This window comes from Cygnus atratus, chromosome 24, assembly GCF_013377495.2.
Source record: "Cygnus atratus isolate AKBS03 ecotype Queensland, Australia chromosome 24, CAtr_DNAZoo_HiC_assembly, whole genome shotgun sequence".
Lineage (NCBI taxonomy): Eukaryota > Metazoa > Chordata > Aves > Anseriformes > Anatidae > Cygnus > Cygnus atratus.
This window is the reverse complement of record NC_066385.1, coordinates 646506-663087: the sequence shown is the minus strand read 5'-3', so window position 1 is coordinate 663087 and position 16582 is coordinate 646506. Positions and strand designations below refer to the sequence as shown.

General features: G+C 55.1%; 1 protein-coding gene across 3 annotated transcripts; it reads right to left on the bottom strand.

The window, feature by feature from the left end:
* Positions 1–715: 715 nt before the first annotated feature.
* On the bottom strand, positions 716–16300 carry SLC16A1 (solute carrier family 16 member 1). 3 transcript variants are annotated; one of them, XM_035561496.2, is made up of 5 exons: positions 15565–15944; positions 7653–7910; positions 5193–5336; positions 3798–4658; positions 716–3465 (listed from the first exon to the last, which is right to left on the bottom strand). In XM_035561496.2, exons 2-5 carry the CDS (start codon positions 7867–7869, stop codon positions 3188–3190), a joined length of 1500 nt encoding a protein of 499 aa, XP_035417389.1. In that variant the 5' UTR covers positions 7870–7910; positions 15565–15944; the 3' UTR covers positions 716–3187. The 3 variants fall into 3 exon arrangements, with proteins under 3 accessions (XP_035417389.1, XP_035417388.1, XP_050571305.1); XM_035561495.2 differs by lacking the exon at positions 15565–15944 and adding an exon at positions 16171–16300 and having other exon boundaries at positions 723–3465; XM_050715348.1 differs by having other exon boundaries at positions 723–3465; positions 15927–16007.
* Between the last annotated feature and the right edge of the window lie 282 nt (positions 16301–16582).

Here is a 16582-nt window from a genome sequence, read left to right as displayed (position 1 = left end):
CCTCCCCAAACCGCCCAACACCCCTTCCTCCCCCAGCGCCCTGCCTGCAGCAGGGCTCCAGTTCCAGGCCTCCAGAGAGAGCAGGCGAGGGCAGGCCCAGGGGGAGCCCAGCCGGGAGGGGGCTGGCACAGGGCCCTGAGGGACGCATGGGGCAGAAGCCACCCCTAGAAATCAGAGGTTTTAGTAACAAGGCCTTATCAGCTAGCCAAGTCAAAACAGCAGGAAATTATCTAAACATTTTTCCTTAGAAGACCAAGTTGGCCCCCTGCCCTGGCTGTGCAAGCCTCTCAGAAGCCAGAGGCAGGAAAGTCGTGTTAGTTACGGTAAAGTGTACATCAGCTATTATGCTACCAGAACCCAGGGAAAACAGGACACCTGTTTTTATGAGACAGCTAACAAAGGTCAAGCATAGGAAGAAAGCAGCAGACAGGGCCAAGTGCTTCTCGTCCCAGAGGAAATCAACATCACCTGAAGCTGCAGGGGCACAGGCAGAAAGCTGCAGGGCCACAGCCACAGCCACCAGCTGCCTAACACCCCCAGGGGCACTGCAGGTCCCCAGACCAGGGGCTGGGGCACAAGTGACCAGCCGAGCCCCCAGACCCCCCCTTGCCAGCTCGGGGCAGCCCCATGCCCCCCTCACCCTCAGGGGACACCCAGCACAGAGCCCCTGGAAACACAGCACAGGTGTGCACCTAGAGGAACAGGGACCACACCTCAACTGATCACGGTTAGTTTATTGTGATGGGAACCAGTTACGGTAGCTACAATAGACACAGCATTTATGGAAATACAGTTACTTGGTTTTCCAGTATCGCCGCTCAGTACAATAAAAACCTGTACAAAATACTGTTGGCTTTATAAAGTTTCTCTACAGTATGAAATACCTTGTCTAGTTTTGTGAGATTTGGAGCTGGCTGTCACACAGCTAGAGAACCCCAGCAGCAGCACAGAGCAGAGCAGTCAGCAACCCCACACGATGCCACACCAGGCATACTTGGGGCAGGGTGTGAGGCTGACCAGGAGGGGTTTGGGTTCCCTCATCCCACCAGCACCAAGCCCAGAGCACCCACAGCACCACAGGCTGCCAGCCTGGGCAGGCAGGGAGAGCCCCTTCATCACAGCCCTGCCCATAGAACAGACATTTGGGTGCCCCTCCACACCCCATAGTAAAGAGGAACATTAAGGCATTCATAAGCATCCTTTTAAAAAGGGTGGGAGAGTGTCTCTAAAAAAAAGAATAAGAGACCAAGTTGTGGCCATCTTGCAAACTCTGAACAAAAGCCTCCTCTTGCAGCTGAAGAGATTGAAAGACATGCAAAACATTTCATCCCTTGCAGGAACCACAGCATCTTCCCCCCCAGGTAGGGTACATCAAATTAGGAGCTCTGTACAGCTGGAAAAGCAGGTAGGAACCCAGGTTCTCCCCAAGGCTGTGTTTTCCTGACATGCAAAGGCTGCAACCAAAGCAGTAAGACACGTATGCAGGCATGCACACACACGCACTCCCACACACCCCAAGTTGAGCCTGGCAAGGCTGACGCTGTGCCCATGGGAAAGGGCACCCTCTCCCGCAGGCAGGAGTTTCAGGCTGAGGAGCTTCACACTGCAGGAAGAGATCTGCACAGGGAAGCTAAACCAGCCCCTAAAGGAAAGCACCGAGTCTCCTTGCTGCCTCCTCTCACACCACCAGGACCTGGGCTAAGGAACTGCTTTGCACCACATCTGACCAGCCAGGCTGCTTTAGCCCCACTTCATCTCCCCCAACCCACCCCAAATATACGTTGTTTGGCATGTTCCTGGAACATGGCTGTAAGTATGAAAGAAGAGTTCAACATTTGATGGGTGAATTGTAAAAAAAACAAGTTTATTTGAAAAAATACTCAGCCTCTTACAAGATTTCTGATCAACATTTACTAGAACTTGAGAGCCATTAACCTGCTCCACATACGTTGAGATATTTTCCAACACTAAAAAATAAAAAATAAATACATACAAATTCTTTCCACCCCCTTACACATCCTAGATGTGAGTGGTTTGGCATCCATTGCCTTAATATCTTAGTTGAACAGAAGCAAGTAGAAGAGGTTTTTCTAAGAGATAAAAGAGCAAAAGCAGAATACCTGTCTCAGGGATGTATCAACGATAGTCCAGTCTATCTGGCCCCTTCAGCCTGCAAAGCGTTAAGCATCCAAACCCACTTGTCTTGTCAGGACTCTGAGCTGGGGGTTTCCAGGTAGAAACCCCCCCCAGAGACAGGGCAGCACCTGCGAGTCCCCCCAGATGGGGTCGGTGGACTGGTGCTCCCCACGCCAGTGCCCAGTTTGGGTCACATCACATCAAGAAGAAACACTGCAGAGGTGGAGGCAGGAGGCTCCCACCCACGGGGGGCACAGACCCCAACCCTCCGCAGGTGGCACCTCATGGGGAGGAGGGCTGATGCACACCACGGCTGCTCAGGCCCGGGGGACACCCGCACAGAAGACACTGCCCAACATGAACTCCAGCCATCCTTTTTCAACCTGAATATCCCATGAGAACACAACTACAAAAGAAGGATTTTTAAAGAACTACAGTAGCTAAAAGTGTTTTCAAAACATACCTAAAGACCACCTAACAGAGCCAGGAGGCATCTGGTACAGGAGCTGAAGGCCCCCTGCCCCCATGCCCAGATCTCCCCCCTGTGGATAGCCTGCAGTAAGAAGCGTGTGAAGCAGTATTCATCCGGGGCTTGGCCCTGACACCCCCTGTGCTTCAACAAATCCAGTATCCTGCTTTTTATGGCTTTTTAACAACAGAACTCCTTAAAAATACACGCACACACACACCATACCCCGAGCAGAATACAGAGCTAAAGCACGGTTTACAGAGTAGAGTTAAGGCTCATCCAGATTCAGCTAGATATGAAGACTGTAAGGCACGTATTAGTACAATCATGTTACTGTTAAAAAGCCAGAATATTAAAAGTCATCCCTTCCCCCACCCCCACCCCAAACACGCAAGGATACTGCACACATAGCTCTGTTACCTTTGCTGAACACAGATGGAAAGACAATTCAGAGCCTGGTTAAAAATGAACACCTGGTTTAAACACTTCTCACAGCCGCTCAACACCAGCAGAGCATTTCCCCAGACACCGCTTCAGGGCAGCGGCACTTCCCCCCGACACACTGGGATTAAAACCAGTCCCTCACATGTGGCTTTCTTCCTCTTTGACACCGTCTTCCGTGCTCTTCTGTGGCAAGGTGGCCACGTCATTGTTTGCCTCTTTCTGTTTCTCAGCCTCATCGATGTTGGTCTCCTCCTCTTTCCCTTCATTCCTCGTCTTCTCCTCTGCCTTCTGTTCCTTCGCCACCAGGCGGTAGTTGATGCCCATTCCGATGAAGAGGTAGACCCCAGAGATGATGAGGATGACCCCACAGGCCCAGTACGTGTACTTGTAGTCACCATACATGTCATTGAGCTTACCTGACAGACAGAGAAGGGACAACTTAGCAAAACTACTCCCAGCACCAACAGGGAACTGCTCCAGGCTGAGGAAGCATTCCCAAGAGCAGCCCAAGCCTATCACCTTTGCTTCAGGTCTTTATTCCTTCTGACCCCTGCTCCCCCCACTTGGGCCAGTGCTCAGCCCACCCCCACTCCCCCAAATTCCAGGGAAGGTCTAGTGACTGGTGCTCACCCTCCCTCATCTCCACCCAGAAACAGAACCCAGCAGGAAGACTGCCCACGGCTGGGACCCACCCCCCCCCTTCCCCGTAAGGGCCAGACCAGAGGGGCTGCACACGTGGGCACCCTACCAAGCAGAGGGGGTCCCAGAAGCACCGGGCAGCACTCCACAATGGTCACAAGGCCGACTGCGCTGGAGAACCTTTGTGCTCCCACCAGGTCCATCAGGGTTTCAAAGAGCACCGAGCTAAGCCAGCCAAAGGCAAAGCCAAAGAAGCCAGCATAAATGCAGAACCCAGCGTAGGTGGTGGACATGGGGGCCAGGAGGTGGCACACCCCATTGTAAATCACGGAGATGGCAAAGAAATACTGGACTCTCGGTCTGATCCACTTGGTGTTTGCCACCAGTCCCATGGAAGGTCTGGCTACCATGTCTACAAAGGCCAGTATGGAGAGCAAGAAGGCTGCAGACTCGTTGGCAATCTTCTTGCTCTTCGCATAATTGCTGAGGAAGACCAAGGGAGTGAAGAGCCCAAAAAACATGATCACATTGCCCGACAGATAGAGCAGGAAGCCTCTGTGCGTGAACAGGGAAAGGTCCAAGAACTTGTTGATCGTCTGGAAGAGCGTGCTCTTCTCTTTCTTCGCCTTCCCACCGATGAGGTCTGTGCTAGTATCACCGTCATCTTTTTTCGCTTTCCCAGCTTCCTGCAACACCTCTTTAGCAGCCTCTTTTTTCAGCTGGTCTGGCTTGGGGCCAATTGGTCGCATGAGGGACCCAGCAACACAGCAGTTCAGCAGGAGACCACCGAGGATGAGGAAGCTCCCTCGCCAGCCAAATATACCAAAGAACATCTGGTTCACAGGCGCCAAGGTCGACAGGAACACGGGGCTGCCTGCCATAGCCAGTCCATTTGCCAGGGGACGCTTCTTGAAGAAGTACTTGCCAATCATGGTTAAGGCTGGGTTCAGGTTAAATGCAAGTCCAAGGCCTGAAGAAGAGAAGAAATGAAGGATTCAGAGTTCTGCAACCCCTGCAAGCCAGCAGCACTGACAGAGGGGCCGAGTAAGAGGAACAGGGTTTCAGTTCTCACAATTTAGGAGTGCCACTTCTGCTGTTTTAGCTTTCAGCTAATATAAGCAACATGCAGCCCCTCGCTACCCATTCCTGGCAGTATCTGGGAGGACAAGCTAGGGCAGCGGAGTTGTGTGCAGGAGTTAGGGGAGGCAAAAGGAGAACCGCCACAATCCGTAACAAGCCTTACATCTACTGGCATGGCACAATCCTAACCTGAGACAGCAATAATGGAAGGCTTTCTATTTTAAGTAGGCAAATACAAGTGCCTGTGCACTTACATTCTTTCTGCATTATGTCACCAGGGCCACCTTTAAGCTAAAGTACATAGAGGGAATCAGCACTTATGCAAATTCAGGGTAGATGTTTCCTAAGAATTACTAGGTAGAAGTTCCTCCTCTGAAGAGGACTTATCCTGGTTGCAGTCCCATTATAGCAGAATGTCACTTACCCCCTACAACGCCCACGCAGAAGTAGAGCTCCTCCACAGTGTTGCAGAAAGAAGCTGCAACCAAACCACACCCAGAGAGGCACCCACCCACAATCATGATGGGTCGGCTGCCGTATTTGTTCACCAGGATGCTGCTGATGGGACCTGGGAAGGCAAAGGAGATATGGCCAGAGATGAGTTACTTTTGCACTGGAGACCAGACAGACAAGCAGGCAAGCACCCAGGAGGTCTACAGCTAAAGGCTTCCAGTTCCCACATGGTGACGCTTCACCCAGCAAGGGAACCGGGGTAAGGGGAAAGGACAGAAGGTGCAGAGACAGCTGAAGATAAGAGTGATATTTGGTTAAAGCACACGCTGAAATCCCAGCTGGAGAAGCGAGACTACAGCAAGTGCTGTAGGCTGTGGCTTCTGTTGAGCACCAGGAGCTGTTTATGGCTGCCGAAAGCCCTGACTTTCCTGAGCAAGCTGCCTTCTGTGGGCCACACAGCAACACTGTGAGCCACGGTAAGCTGCCTTCCTGGGCCACCTGCTCCCCGCAGCCAGGGCTTTGTGCCAGGGCAAAGCCATGCCCAGCGCTGTGCCGGTGGCCATGGGCCACCATCTGCACCACCACAGCCCGGGGGCTGGGCAAAGCCCAACAGGGTAACAGCCCCCTTCCAGCTTCCCACGTGAACCAGACACGGCTGTGAAGCAGCAGCAGCTTCGATAAGCACTGGGCGAAGTGCCCCAACAGCTCGCAGGAGGAAAGGCCACTGTGCTGCAGCAGGGAGGCACAGGGGAAAGGCAGCTTCTGTTTTCACTGCTACCCTGAGGTAGCAAAAGCCCAATGGCTCTGCACACCTGCCTTTTAAGTGCTTCATTATCAGCTGCTTTAATCCAAAGCAAACAGTGATTAGATACTGTGAAGCATGCTCTACAGATACTAAGATGTATTTAAATAAACTGAATGAACATCCATTGAATATTAACAGACCTAGTTTTACCATTAATAGATAGCAAGGCTGTCAACATGTTATTCACGGGTCTTCAGACGCTACTTGACCTTTCTGCCTAGTTTAAACAAAGCCTGGAGAATATTTGGGAACCCTGGCTGCTGCTGCAGCAGCTCTCCCAGAGGCCAGAGGGATGCATCTGCCTGGGTGTGGGTGGCAGCACCTGTGTTACCAGGTCACAGGCAAGCAGGTCAAGGTAGGTGAGCTGCTGGGATTTGGTGCTAACTGTTCAGGATGAGCAGGAGAGGCAGTGTCAGCAAGGGGAAGGGACAGGGAGCCCCCCAGACCCAAGCCCATGAGGAGCAGCACCAGGCACTGCAGCCCCCAGGGCGCTCAGCGAGACTGGTTCTCAGCACACCAGGAGAAGGAATGGCCCAGATCGAGCCTCATTAAGGCAGCTACACGGTTTACAAGCTTGTTATAACATCGGAGCAGGGAGATGTGCCGGTCGCCTCGCTAGCTAAGCAAGGACAAAGCAGAGCCTGTTTCCCCCAAAGGAAAAGCCTCACGCTCAGCCAGGCCACTGACATCAGCTCCTTCTGATGCACAAATGCAAATAAGACTCGGGCACTTTGCCAGCTTAGGATGGCAGCAGTACAAGCTCTGATTTGCCTCTGAAGTACACACAACAGCAGCGTTCCAATAAGAGTTTCTTTCAGCCAGGCTACCCGGTGCAAAACTGCATTTGCAAGCTGGTACAAGGCACTGGGACTTAGGGACAGGAGATGCAAGGACTGGAAATGCATCGCCCCAGCAGACCGCAGGCTGCCTGCTCCTAGCTGGTATAAAGAAACACCAAATGCACAGCTTGGGGATTAAGAGACTCCAAGCAGTTTCTGAAGCACAGGGGAGGGGAGCTGTTTCACTTTAAGTAGTTCGCTTTATTCTGCTCGTGTTTCTGTACTTCCAGTGCATTCTGCCATCTCCAAACAGCACAAGCTGTCTAAGACACCGCTCAGCACCAGCAGGGAAGAACAAACATCAAATTTCAGCGCTCTCTAGAACACACTTCAGCAGTCAGAGCTGATCAGAAAAAGGAACAGATCCTTACAGACAGCCACTGCTTGCTGGATTCAAAAAAGTGTCTTATCTAAAAGAGAAAGAAAGACCCCGTGAACAGGCTCCTCCGCTCAGCACAGCCGTGTCCCCAGCCTCCCGGTGGGTGCTGAAGGCAGACACAGCATCAGCCGTGCATTGTAATAAGTGCAGAATTACACAAGCTGTAATTCCCCGGAAAGATTTTACCTACAGCTTTGCTGAGAAGGACAGATTAACCCAGCTTCTGCATTCTGGGCATTAAAAAGAACTTTTTGAGCAATCTACTTCAAGCAAACTTGCTAAGGGAAGTTTTGTTCTCACATAAAGCTCCAACTCTTAGTAAAATTCTGGCTGTTGTTGTTACAGCGAGATGCAATTAATCAGACCCAGCACCCCATACTCCAACACCGCTGTCCCCAGTTCACTTACCTCCTGCATACATAACAGCCAGCATGATGGAGGAGATCCACGAGACTTTGCTGCTAGATGCATTGAAGATGACCTCAATCTCTTTGAAGAACACAGTGATGGATTTGGGGAAGGCGTAGGAAAACCCAATGGAGATGAAAGCTCCGATGACCACAGCCCATCCCCACCCTCCTTCAGGAGGGGTGTATCCCACAGGGCCTCCGACGGCCGGTGGCATCTTGAACAAAGCTGGTGATGACTCGGTTGGGGCTCAAAGACCTGCAAAGGACAAAGTATTGTCTCGGCTGAGCACAGACTGAGTCCCCGCTGCCCTGCCACGCAGTGCCACACACAGAGCCCTTCCTGCAATGCGAGCACGCCACCAAGCAGGCCCGCGGTGCTGCCAGGGAAGCCAGGCAGCGACACCAGCACCCAGATCCCCTCCAGGAGAGCTGGTCTGAGCAGGGCGCGCCCCGGGCTCGTGAGCACGCTGGCCCCAGAAGGCTCTCTCAAGTCACAGGCTCAAATCACTGGTGGCCTTTAAAAGCCCTGGCAAGCAGGTATTTATAAACAACAGGTTTAAGACACGATATGCTATTATAAGCCAAAAAGGGCAGGCGGTGACCTTGCCAACAGCAGCCAGGCACAGCAACAAAGAAAGAGGAGGCCGCACAGCAGGGCCGTGCTACCAGCAGCACCAGGCCAGGCCCCCAGAGGGTCCCCCAGGGCAGCACCCATCAGAATGGGGCTCACGGTCCCTGGCGTGGCCCCATGGCAGTGCCAAAACAGCCCGGCACACACCGGGAGCAGGGCGCTGGGCACCCCCAGCACTGAGCTGCTCACACGGGTTTTCTTGAAATCTGCTATCAGTGAGACCCATTAATTAATCCCCGCTGGCAATGCTAAAACCAACCCCTGACAGCCCCCAGTGGTGTCCCAGCAGGTCCACAGCCTTCCTGACCCTCACCCAGGGAAGGCCAGCAAGGCGCCGGTGCTCTGGGCAGTGGCAAGTGCTCCCCTGCAGGCAGGCGAGCGCCCAAGGGGAAACCCCAGAGGCAGGAAGGGACCCCAGGAGGTCACCTCGAGCAGCCACCCCACGCTCTGGAGGGCTGCCCGGAGCAGGGGCAGCACACCCAGGTTATTAAGTGCACGCACACCAGGAAAAAACAGAAGAGGCAGACAGACAGGTGCCACCCCAGCACACCCCCCTGAAGGTCACAGGCCGCAGCTAAACTTAGCCACAAGCAACAACAGCGAGAAGCTTCCCGGGATGCTGCCAGGGCTCCCTGCACTCACCGCAGCTCTGGGGCGGGAGGTGGATTCGCTCCAGGCCAGCCTCCCCAGGGCTCTGCCCCTACAGGACGTCTCCACACCCACCCCATAACCGAGCCATAGCCAAACACTTCCTCTCCGATACCAAAAAAGCTGCAGCAGATTTCACAAGAGCACCCAAATACAAGCAGCATTGACCTTAAAAGTTCAAAAACAGACAGGATTAGAAAATAAATTTTATCTGTATCTGCTGAACCATGGGATCCTTCTTAGAGAGGCAGAGCATGGAAAGGCTGGTTCAGGGCAAGAGTAAGGCTGCTCATGCACTTCCAGTACTGCGGCTCCTGTACTTACTGTATGGCTGGCTCACACCCCGAAGCTGTGGTTATTTGAAAAAAAAAAAAAAAAAAAAAAAAAAAGGCTGCTCCAGGCAGCAGAGAGCAGCACAAACCACCCCAGAGAGGAAACACAACCAGATCAGCTGCTCACATACGCATTTCACAATATGCAAAACAACAGGAACTGCCACAGTCCCTGAAACTCCAGCGTGCCCCTGCAGATTTCAAGATGCTCTCAGTGCTGGGATCCTGCTCTCTGGAGCAGGACATCTGCTGGAGGCAGCCAGGCCAGCAGACAGCTCAGCCAAGGAGAGGCAGAGCTCAGAGCCAGGCAGCTCGGGCCCACTGTGACGGCTGCAGCACCGCCAGGCCACGCTCTGCTCAGACCAAGCCTCGTAAGCCACAGAGGGGGCAGCAGGCTCCTTTGGCAGAATCTAAACCCTCCTGCTAGTTTTCTGCTCTGCTGCTCAGGTTTTCGGTTGAAGAAAGAGTCGTCTTCGAGCACAAGACCTTTCTTCAGTGCTCCTGTAAGTCACAATGCGATACAGTGCTAACTTCAAATGTAAAGCAGCGTGCTAACTCAAACAAAGCTGCAACGCGTCCTATTTATAGCACACATCCGTTTGGGCTTACAGCGATTACTATCTCATCCACGGCCACTTGCATGCCAGCATCCACCTGGCACGCTCCCTCCCGCTCCTGGCAGCCCGTGTGTTACCGCAGGTACCCGTATCGCTTTCATTTGCTCTTTCACTCTGCCACCCGCCGGAGCCCCGCAGCTCCTCCTGCCGAGCAGAGGCCTCCCGGCCACAGGCCCAGGACACCCTGAGCAGCAGCAGGAGGGAGGCAGCACTGCAGGCTGCCTTCCCTAAGCCCTTAAGACTGGTTTAGCCTGGCCCAGGCACGGAGCATTCCTGCTGGAAGGGTATTTTGCCTGCGCCCTGGCCAATGCGGCACATGACTGTCACAAGCACGCTGCCCCTTTAAACAAACAAATCATTGACAGGACACTCCCCAAAGCAAGTCCCCTCATCTACGCGACACCACCGGTCCCCAGCAAGGACGGTGCCAGCCAAGCCCTGCATGACAAGCAGCCACCATGCACTTTGCCCTCTGGCCATTGACGCAATTCACCCAGAAGTTACATACTTTTCTGGAAAGCTGATATGAATATTGGGGTTTAACACCACCTCCCAGACAGTGCACACTGAAGTTTCCTGCTTGCTCTTGCTTTCCGAGTCAGACTGAGCTTTCACAGCATTCAGTAAGATTTAAGGCATCATCTAACTATCCTGATTTGCCTGAAACATTCTTAAAAAAGAGAAACTACTACATTTTGATAAAACCTACCAGCTACTAGCAAGTAGTAAGAACTACCCGATAGCACAAATAAAAGCTACTGGCAATAAAAGGTATCAAATCAAAAAGCTGGGGGGTGTTGATGAGGTTAGGGATTTTTCCACTTTGCTTCTGAGACAGAACACAGGTTTAATTCTTCTATCACTCCCCTTTAATTCACTTCTATCACAGCTCAGCTGTGCCAAAATTACTGTGGCTTGGTTCATTTATTTGTTCTTCCTCTGCAAGCAGCATTCCTCTTCCTATGGCAGTTCAAGTGGCATCTTCCTATAAAAGAAAAGACTTCTGGGGGGTTAAACATAGCCTCTCTTGCATTGCCAATGCATGGTGAAAAGCCTTGGCCTGAAAGCAGCTCTAGGAAGTTTGAGACCATTAAGCTAGATTCCCAAAGTCTGACGCCAGAGGGTTTACATGAGTTCTGCGTGCCACAACATTTTTCCCTGACTCATTACAAATCCTTAAGACAGACCAGTTTTAGAAAGCTTTTCGTTCTACCGCATTAAGGTTTCTTTCTGATTTCCTCCTTGCCCCCACACAGACGTAGTTTCAAATGAGTGGAAAAAAGCACATGCGAGGCAGTCAGTCCAAAAGGAAAGCTTCCTTCCCTTTTGAAAAAAACTATGTAGTTATGACATTTACAGTTCTGTTTTGGAAGAGCTGCAACGTGTAAGACGTGTTTGGAAATCAAGTTCGCAGCTGCCAGGCAGCAGCTACAGTTTGCCCTATTAGGAAATAAAATAACCATATTTGCAGTAATTAAGACTGATGAGCCCAAGTAATGACTGCAAGTATCACATCTGCCAGCCTGTAAACTTCTTGACAAATCTGCAGGAATGGGTAGCCTACAGCAAGCCCTCTTCCCACATAGCAATGGTGAGAGCAGAAACTGAGGCAATCCACACCGTACCATCCAGGAACAGGTCCTGGAGAAGACCAGGATCCTTTCTTCCTCCCAGGTCCCACGCACTGGTACTGCGATTCCTTCCTTGAAGCTGCCTGCATCGGGAAGATTTTAAGACTTCTGCTTACATAATGCAGCAAATTACTGTGCTTTTAAAAGCCCCAGATTGGCAGGATTCCACAGCAGAAAGACAGAGGATCACATTTATAAGGCACTGCAAGTGCTGAAAAATATTTCTGGGGAAAGCCCTTTAGCAAAGTATCCTCAAAATGCTCTTTTTCAGGGCAGGAAGAGAAGGACTTCTCCCCGCAGGTCCCCACCCATCCCCTCTCACTCCCATCCTTCCAGCTCAGGGTTTTACCTCACCAGGCACACATCCACATTGCACCCACTGCCTTAGGTGCTTTTAAAACCTCTCCCAGAGCAGCAGGACTCACTTGGCAGCCACAGGCAGGCAGCACCCACAGCAGAAACCAAGCACCCCTTCGCCTGAGCTGAAGTCTTGTGCTCATTGCTGGGGAGATGGAGTTGCTAGCAGCTGCAAGCTGTTTATGGTGAATAACACTTCATAGCTTCAGATTTGGACTTCTTCTGGCTAAAGGAAAGATCCAACACAGATTGTTATAAGCTAATGAGATGCTGCTTCCACTGGTTTAAAGCAGGTTTATGGAATTAAGCATGGGGATGTAATTCTAACGAGCACCCCCAGCCGAGGGTTTAACCTGGCTGTACATGGCATACGTGACGACCCAGCATTTGCAAGGGCTCTGCACCAAAACAATACTCAATTGAGGTCCTGCTCAGCTGAAGCATTTGTTCCCAGGGTGAAGCGAGGTCAGCAGTATGTAAAGAGTTTGCCCAAGGACAGCAGCCCACACAGATGAGCTCAAGGTTCTTTTGCCAGCAGCTGCACAGCCTGCACAGCACCCGCACAGCCTGCACAGCACCCCTCCTCTACCAGAGAGCGGCCAGCATATCCCTAGACATGCTCCAGTCTGCCAGCCTGGTGAGCCAGCCTGGAGAGCAGACAGCTAGACGCCAAAAGGCAAGACTTTTGCACTCATAAAGGAAGGAGCAAGTGGCAGCTGCCTTCATCTTTAGCTCAGAGCTGGATCCCACAGTGGTGCAAGCCCCAGCCTGCAGCAGCGGGAGCAGAGGTGCACAGCAGCCCACTCACCGGCACCCGGCGGGCGAGCACTCACCTGGGCAGGGCTGCCGTGCACGCTGGAGGCTCTCCTTGAACATCAGCCACTACAAACACCATCTGCTGAGGACGGAGCACGCCAGGGATTTGAAGATAATCCCCTGCACAGCAGCCACAACGCCTGGTTCGCAGGCTACAAAAAGGCTGCGCTACAGGTCACCAACCACCCTCGCTGTCTGCAGCCCTCAGTGCTGCCCACCCGCCTGAGACCACTCAGCAAGCTGGCTGAGGGAGCAGGACATCGAGACCCTTTGTCAGGAGCAAAAGGGGGGATGGGGGGAACAAGCGAAACAGGCAACGATTTCTCCCTCCAAAATGGGTCCATTACAAGCACCCATTCCAGGCTGCTGTTACCACCAGTGATGCTCAGCCTGCCTGAGCAAGGACCGAGGGTATGGGAGTATAGTACTTCTCATACCAAGCACTGGTATGAGAAAGCATGAAGCAAGCTTAAGCAAGCTATCAAAAAGATCAAGGGAAAAACCTTGGCTGTTTTCTTACATTGCTGCCTGGCAATTGCCATGACTCAAGCGAAGCTCTCCCAGAACCCTCTGACCCACAACCACAGGCAAACCTCACGCACAGGTTACAGGAACATTACTGCCCAGATCAGCCCCTGCAAACACAACAGCAAGAGGCCAGCCCAGGCAGAGCCGCCTCCTGCACCAGGCAGGGCTGCCAGGCACCATGGCCATGCCTCTCATGCCATGTCCCCAGCACGAAGCCGTAAGCTCACCCACAACAGCAGCTGTGAGGGCTGCAGACACACAGCCCCCCCGGCCCGGCACCTCCCGGCTGTGCAGCAGCATGTCCCAGGTGCAGGCAGCAAGGGCCTGGGTGCCAGGGGCTCCTCAGAGGCTCAGAGATGACCTGTGCCTCAACAAGAAATGCTCAGAATGAGAAAAATGTGGTACCAAGTAGCATCGGCATTCTTTCATCAGACATCAATACCACCAAAGACACATCCCCTCCAGATTTCGCTGCAGAGCACATTTGCGTGAGGCTGCAAAAATCCAGAAAGTCACACAGTTGCTACAGTCACAACATTACTGCTCCTTTTCCTGAGGGCACCAGCTTGAGTTCTTTGTTCTCAGCCACCTCTGTACCGTTGCCTCTTTAGAGGCTCCAAAGTAGGGCTAAAGCAGCTCCAGCTCCATGGATGAGACCACCTGACACCACCTGGGTGACTGTGGTTTCAGGAATCTTCAGGAATCAGCTACAGCCTCACACAGACCTTTGGCTACAGCACAATTATACAACAACAGCTTTAAAGGAAGCATTTCATAATGAGTTTTATAGACAATAATGGGAAGAGGCTCCTGCCTTCTTAAGAAAGATTACTGTTACAGGCTGACTCCACAGAAGGAAATAGAAGTTATAAAACTGTGAGACTAGCACTATAGTGCGCAGATACAGCTTGCCTGCGTAGCCTACGTGCAACTTTTCAACTCCTCACAAGGGATATATAAAGTGAAACACTGGAAGTCTCCAGCCTATAAAAGGCACTGGATATTTTCCACCTTAGCTGCCAGATTAATCAAGACAAGTGAGATTTGAGTGCCGCAGAAATCACATGAGCCATTTGCACCTTTTTAGTGGGAACTGCCTCCTGGCTTTCACAAAAGGGGGTGATGCTCTCACCCCTCTGCCTGAAGGGCCAGGTCAGAAAGCATATGGTCATGTTCGTGGTGTGGCAGGAAAGTTTGCAGTGCAGGAGCAAAACACTTGTCTGTAACCACAGGATCCACCACACCAGTGATTAAGTGAGAAGACTCCTCACAAAGGCAACAAACAGGAGCTGCGGGGTCTCTGCCTGCAGCCCCAGCCACCCGCCCACCCCAGGCATGCAGTAGCTGTTCCCTGCACCAGCACATTTCTCAGCCCTGCACTTCTTACGAGTCAAAAAAGCCTCAAAGCAAAGACACCCAGGAGAGTCAGCCTGCACTAAATTACCTCACTTAGCATGAAAATAGGATGCTTGTGCACCACAGAAAGGCTCCAGGCACACAGAAAAGCAAGAAAACAGTATCATTGGATTTCAGGTGTCTTGTGATGAAACTAAAAAAGACTTTTTTAGCCCCCTCCCCCTTCGAAAATGAAAGCCCAACAACACCTTGTGCAGATCTCCCCAGCTCAGGGGGCAGCAGGAGCCTGGCAGAGGGGAGGACAGCACTGAGCCTTTATGCTCTAAGGACTTGCTGTCACGGGGAGGACAAAGGACTCTGTCCCCTCTGAGCCTCCCCAAGAGGAGCTACAGCTCTTCTCGTGGCCCCCCGTTCGTGACTTTCCTCAGGACGCTCACAAGCCCCGTGAGCACCGCTCGCCCCCGCCGCGGGCCGTGCCGGGGGCCGGGGCCCGGGGCCCGCGCACCCCCAGCAGCTCGGGGCCCCCGGGCCCCACTCCGACCCCCGAGCACCGCGCTCCTGGAGCTCGCCGGAGGCCCCCAGGCTGCCCACAGCCCCCCCAGGGCCCACCGCCAGCCCCGAACCGCGCTGCGGAGCGACCCAGCGCGGCCGGAGCCACCTGGTCGGGGGTGTTTCGACGGCCCCAGCCGGGAGGGCCGCGAAGCACGGGCGAGGAGCAGCAGCCCAAGGGGCCCGGTCCCCCTCACGCCGCCCCGGGCCCAGGCCCCAGGCGCTGCCGGGCCCCGGGTCCCCTTCCCCGCTGTTATCGGCCGTCCGGAGCGGGCTGTAATCGCCTCAGCCCCGGCTCCCCCCGCTATCTGCCGCTCGCAAGGTGCGGATTCACCCTCCCCGCTACCGGGAGGCCCGAGGGCTGCGGCGCCCCGGGACGGCTCCGTTCCGCGGCCCCGCCGGTCACCGGCCGCTCCCCGAGGCGCCCCTCCCGGTCCCCGTTCACCTCTCGGCGGCTCCCGAGGCGCTCCACCGGACGGCACCGCCTGCCCTTGGCCCTTCGCGGGGGCAGGGGGTGAACGCGGGCCCGGAGTCCTCTAACGGGAAAGGTCACGGAACGAGGGCCGGGCATCCCCGGCTGCGCATCGAGCGCCCCGGCCCGGCGCCGACCGGCGACTGTGGATCTCCCCGGGCACGCGGTCCGGGGGCGGGCCCCGGAGCTACGGGGAGGGGGCAGCGGCACCGCGCAGCCCCTGCCCGCAGGCCACGAGGGGGGCCAGGGGCCGGCCGCCTCGCATTCCCCGGCGACACAGGGCGGCAGACACCGGCCCGGCCCGCAGGAGCTCAGTGCCCGCCGGCCACACTCACGTCCCCCTTCCGGCCACGCGTGTCCCCGCCGCAGGTGCGAGCGGCGCCGCCGCAGCGCCCTCCACGAGGTCCCGGCAGGGCCCCGCGCCCCCGCCAGGCCGGGAGCGGCACCCCCGGGGCACCGGGATCGCGGGGCCGCGCCGCCCGCCCCGAGCCCCCCCATCCCGGGCCCCCCTCCATCCCCGCCCCGTCTCCATCCCGGTCCGGTCCGATGCCCCCGCCACGTGGCCCCGCCGGGCCCTACCTGCGTGTGCCGCCACCAGCCGAGTGCAGCCCCCGCCCCCGCCGTTATAAGGGCGGCGGGGCCGCGCGGCGGGAGGAGCTGCTGGTGGGGCCTGGGCATGGCCCCGCCCCCCCCGCCACGTGCGCGCCGCGGCCCCCAGCGCGCGGTCCCCGCCCGGGCCCCCTCCGGGCCCGCCGCCGCCGCCGTGTGCCCCGGCACGTAGCGGGCCCCCACCCCCACCGCCCCTCGCCCCGCCCCGCCCCGATCTGCCGGGACGGGCGGGAAACGCGGCCCCGGCGCGGAGCGGGCACAGGGAGCGCCGCCGGCCGCGGCTGCCCTGAGCCCCGCGGGGACGGGGACCGGGACCGGGACTGGGCCGGGGCCGGGGCCGGGGCCGGGGCCGGGGCCGGGGCCGGGTGCAGTGGGGGCACCG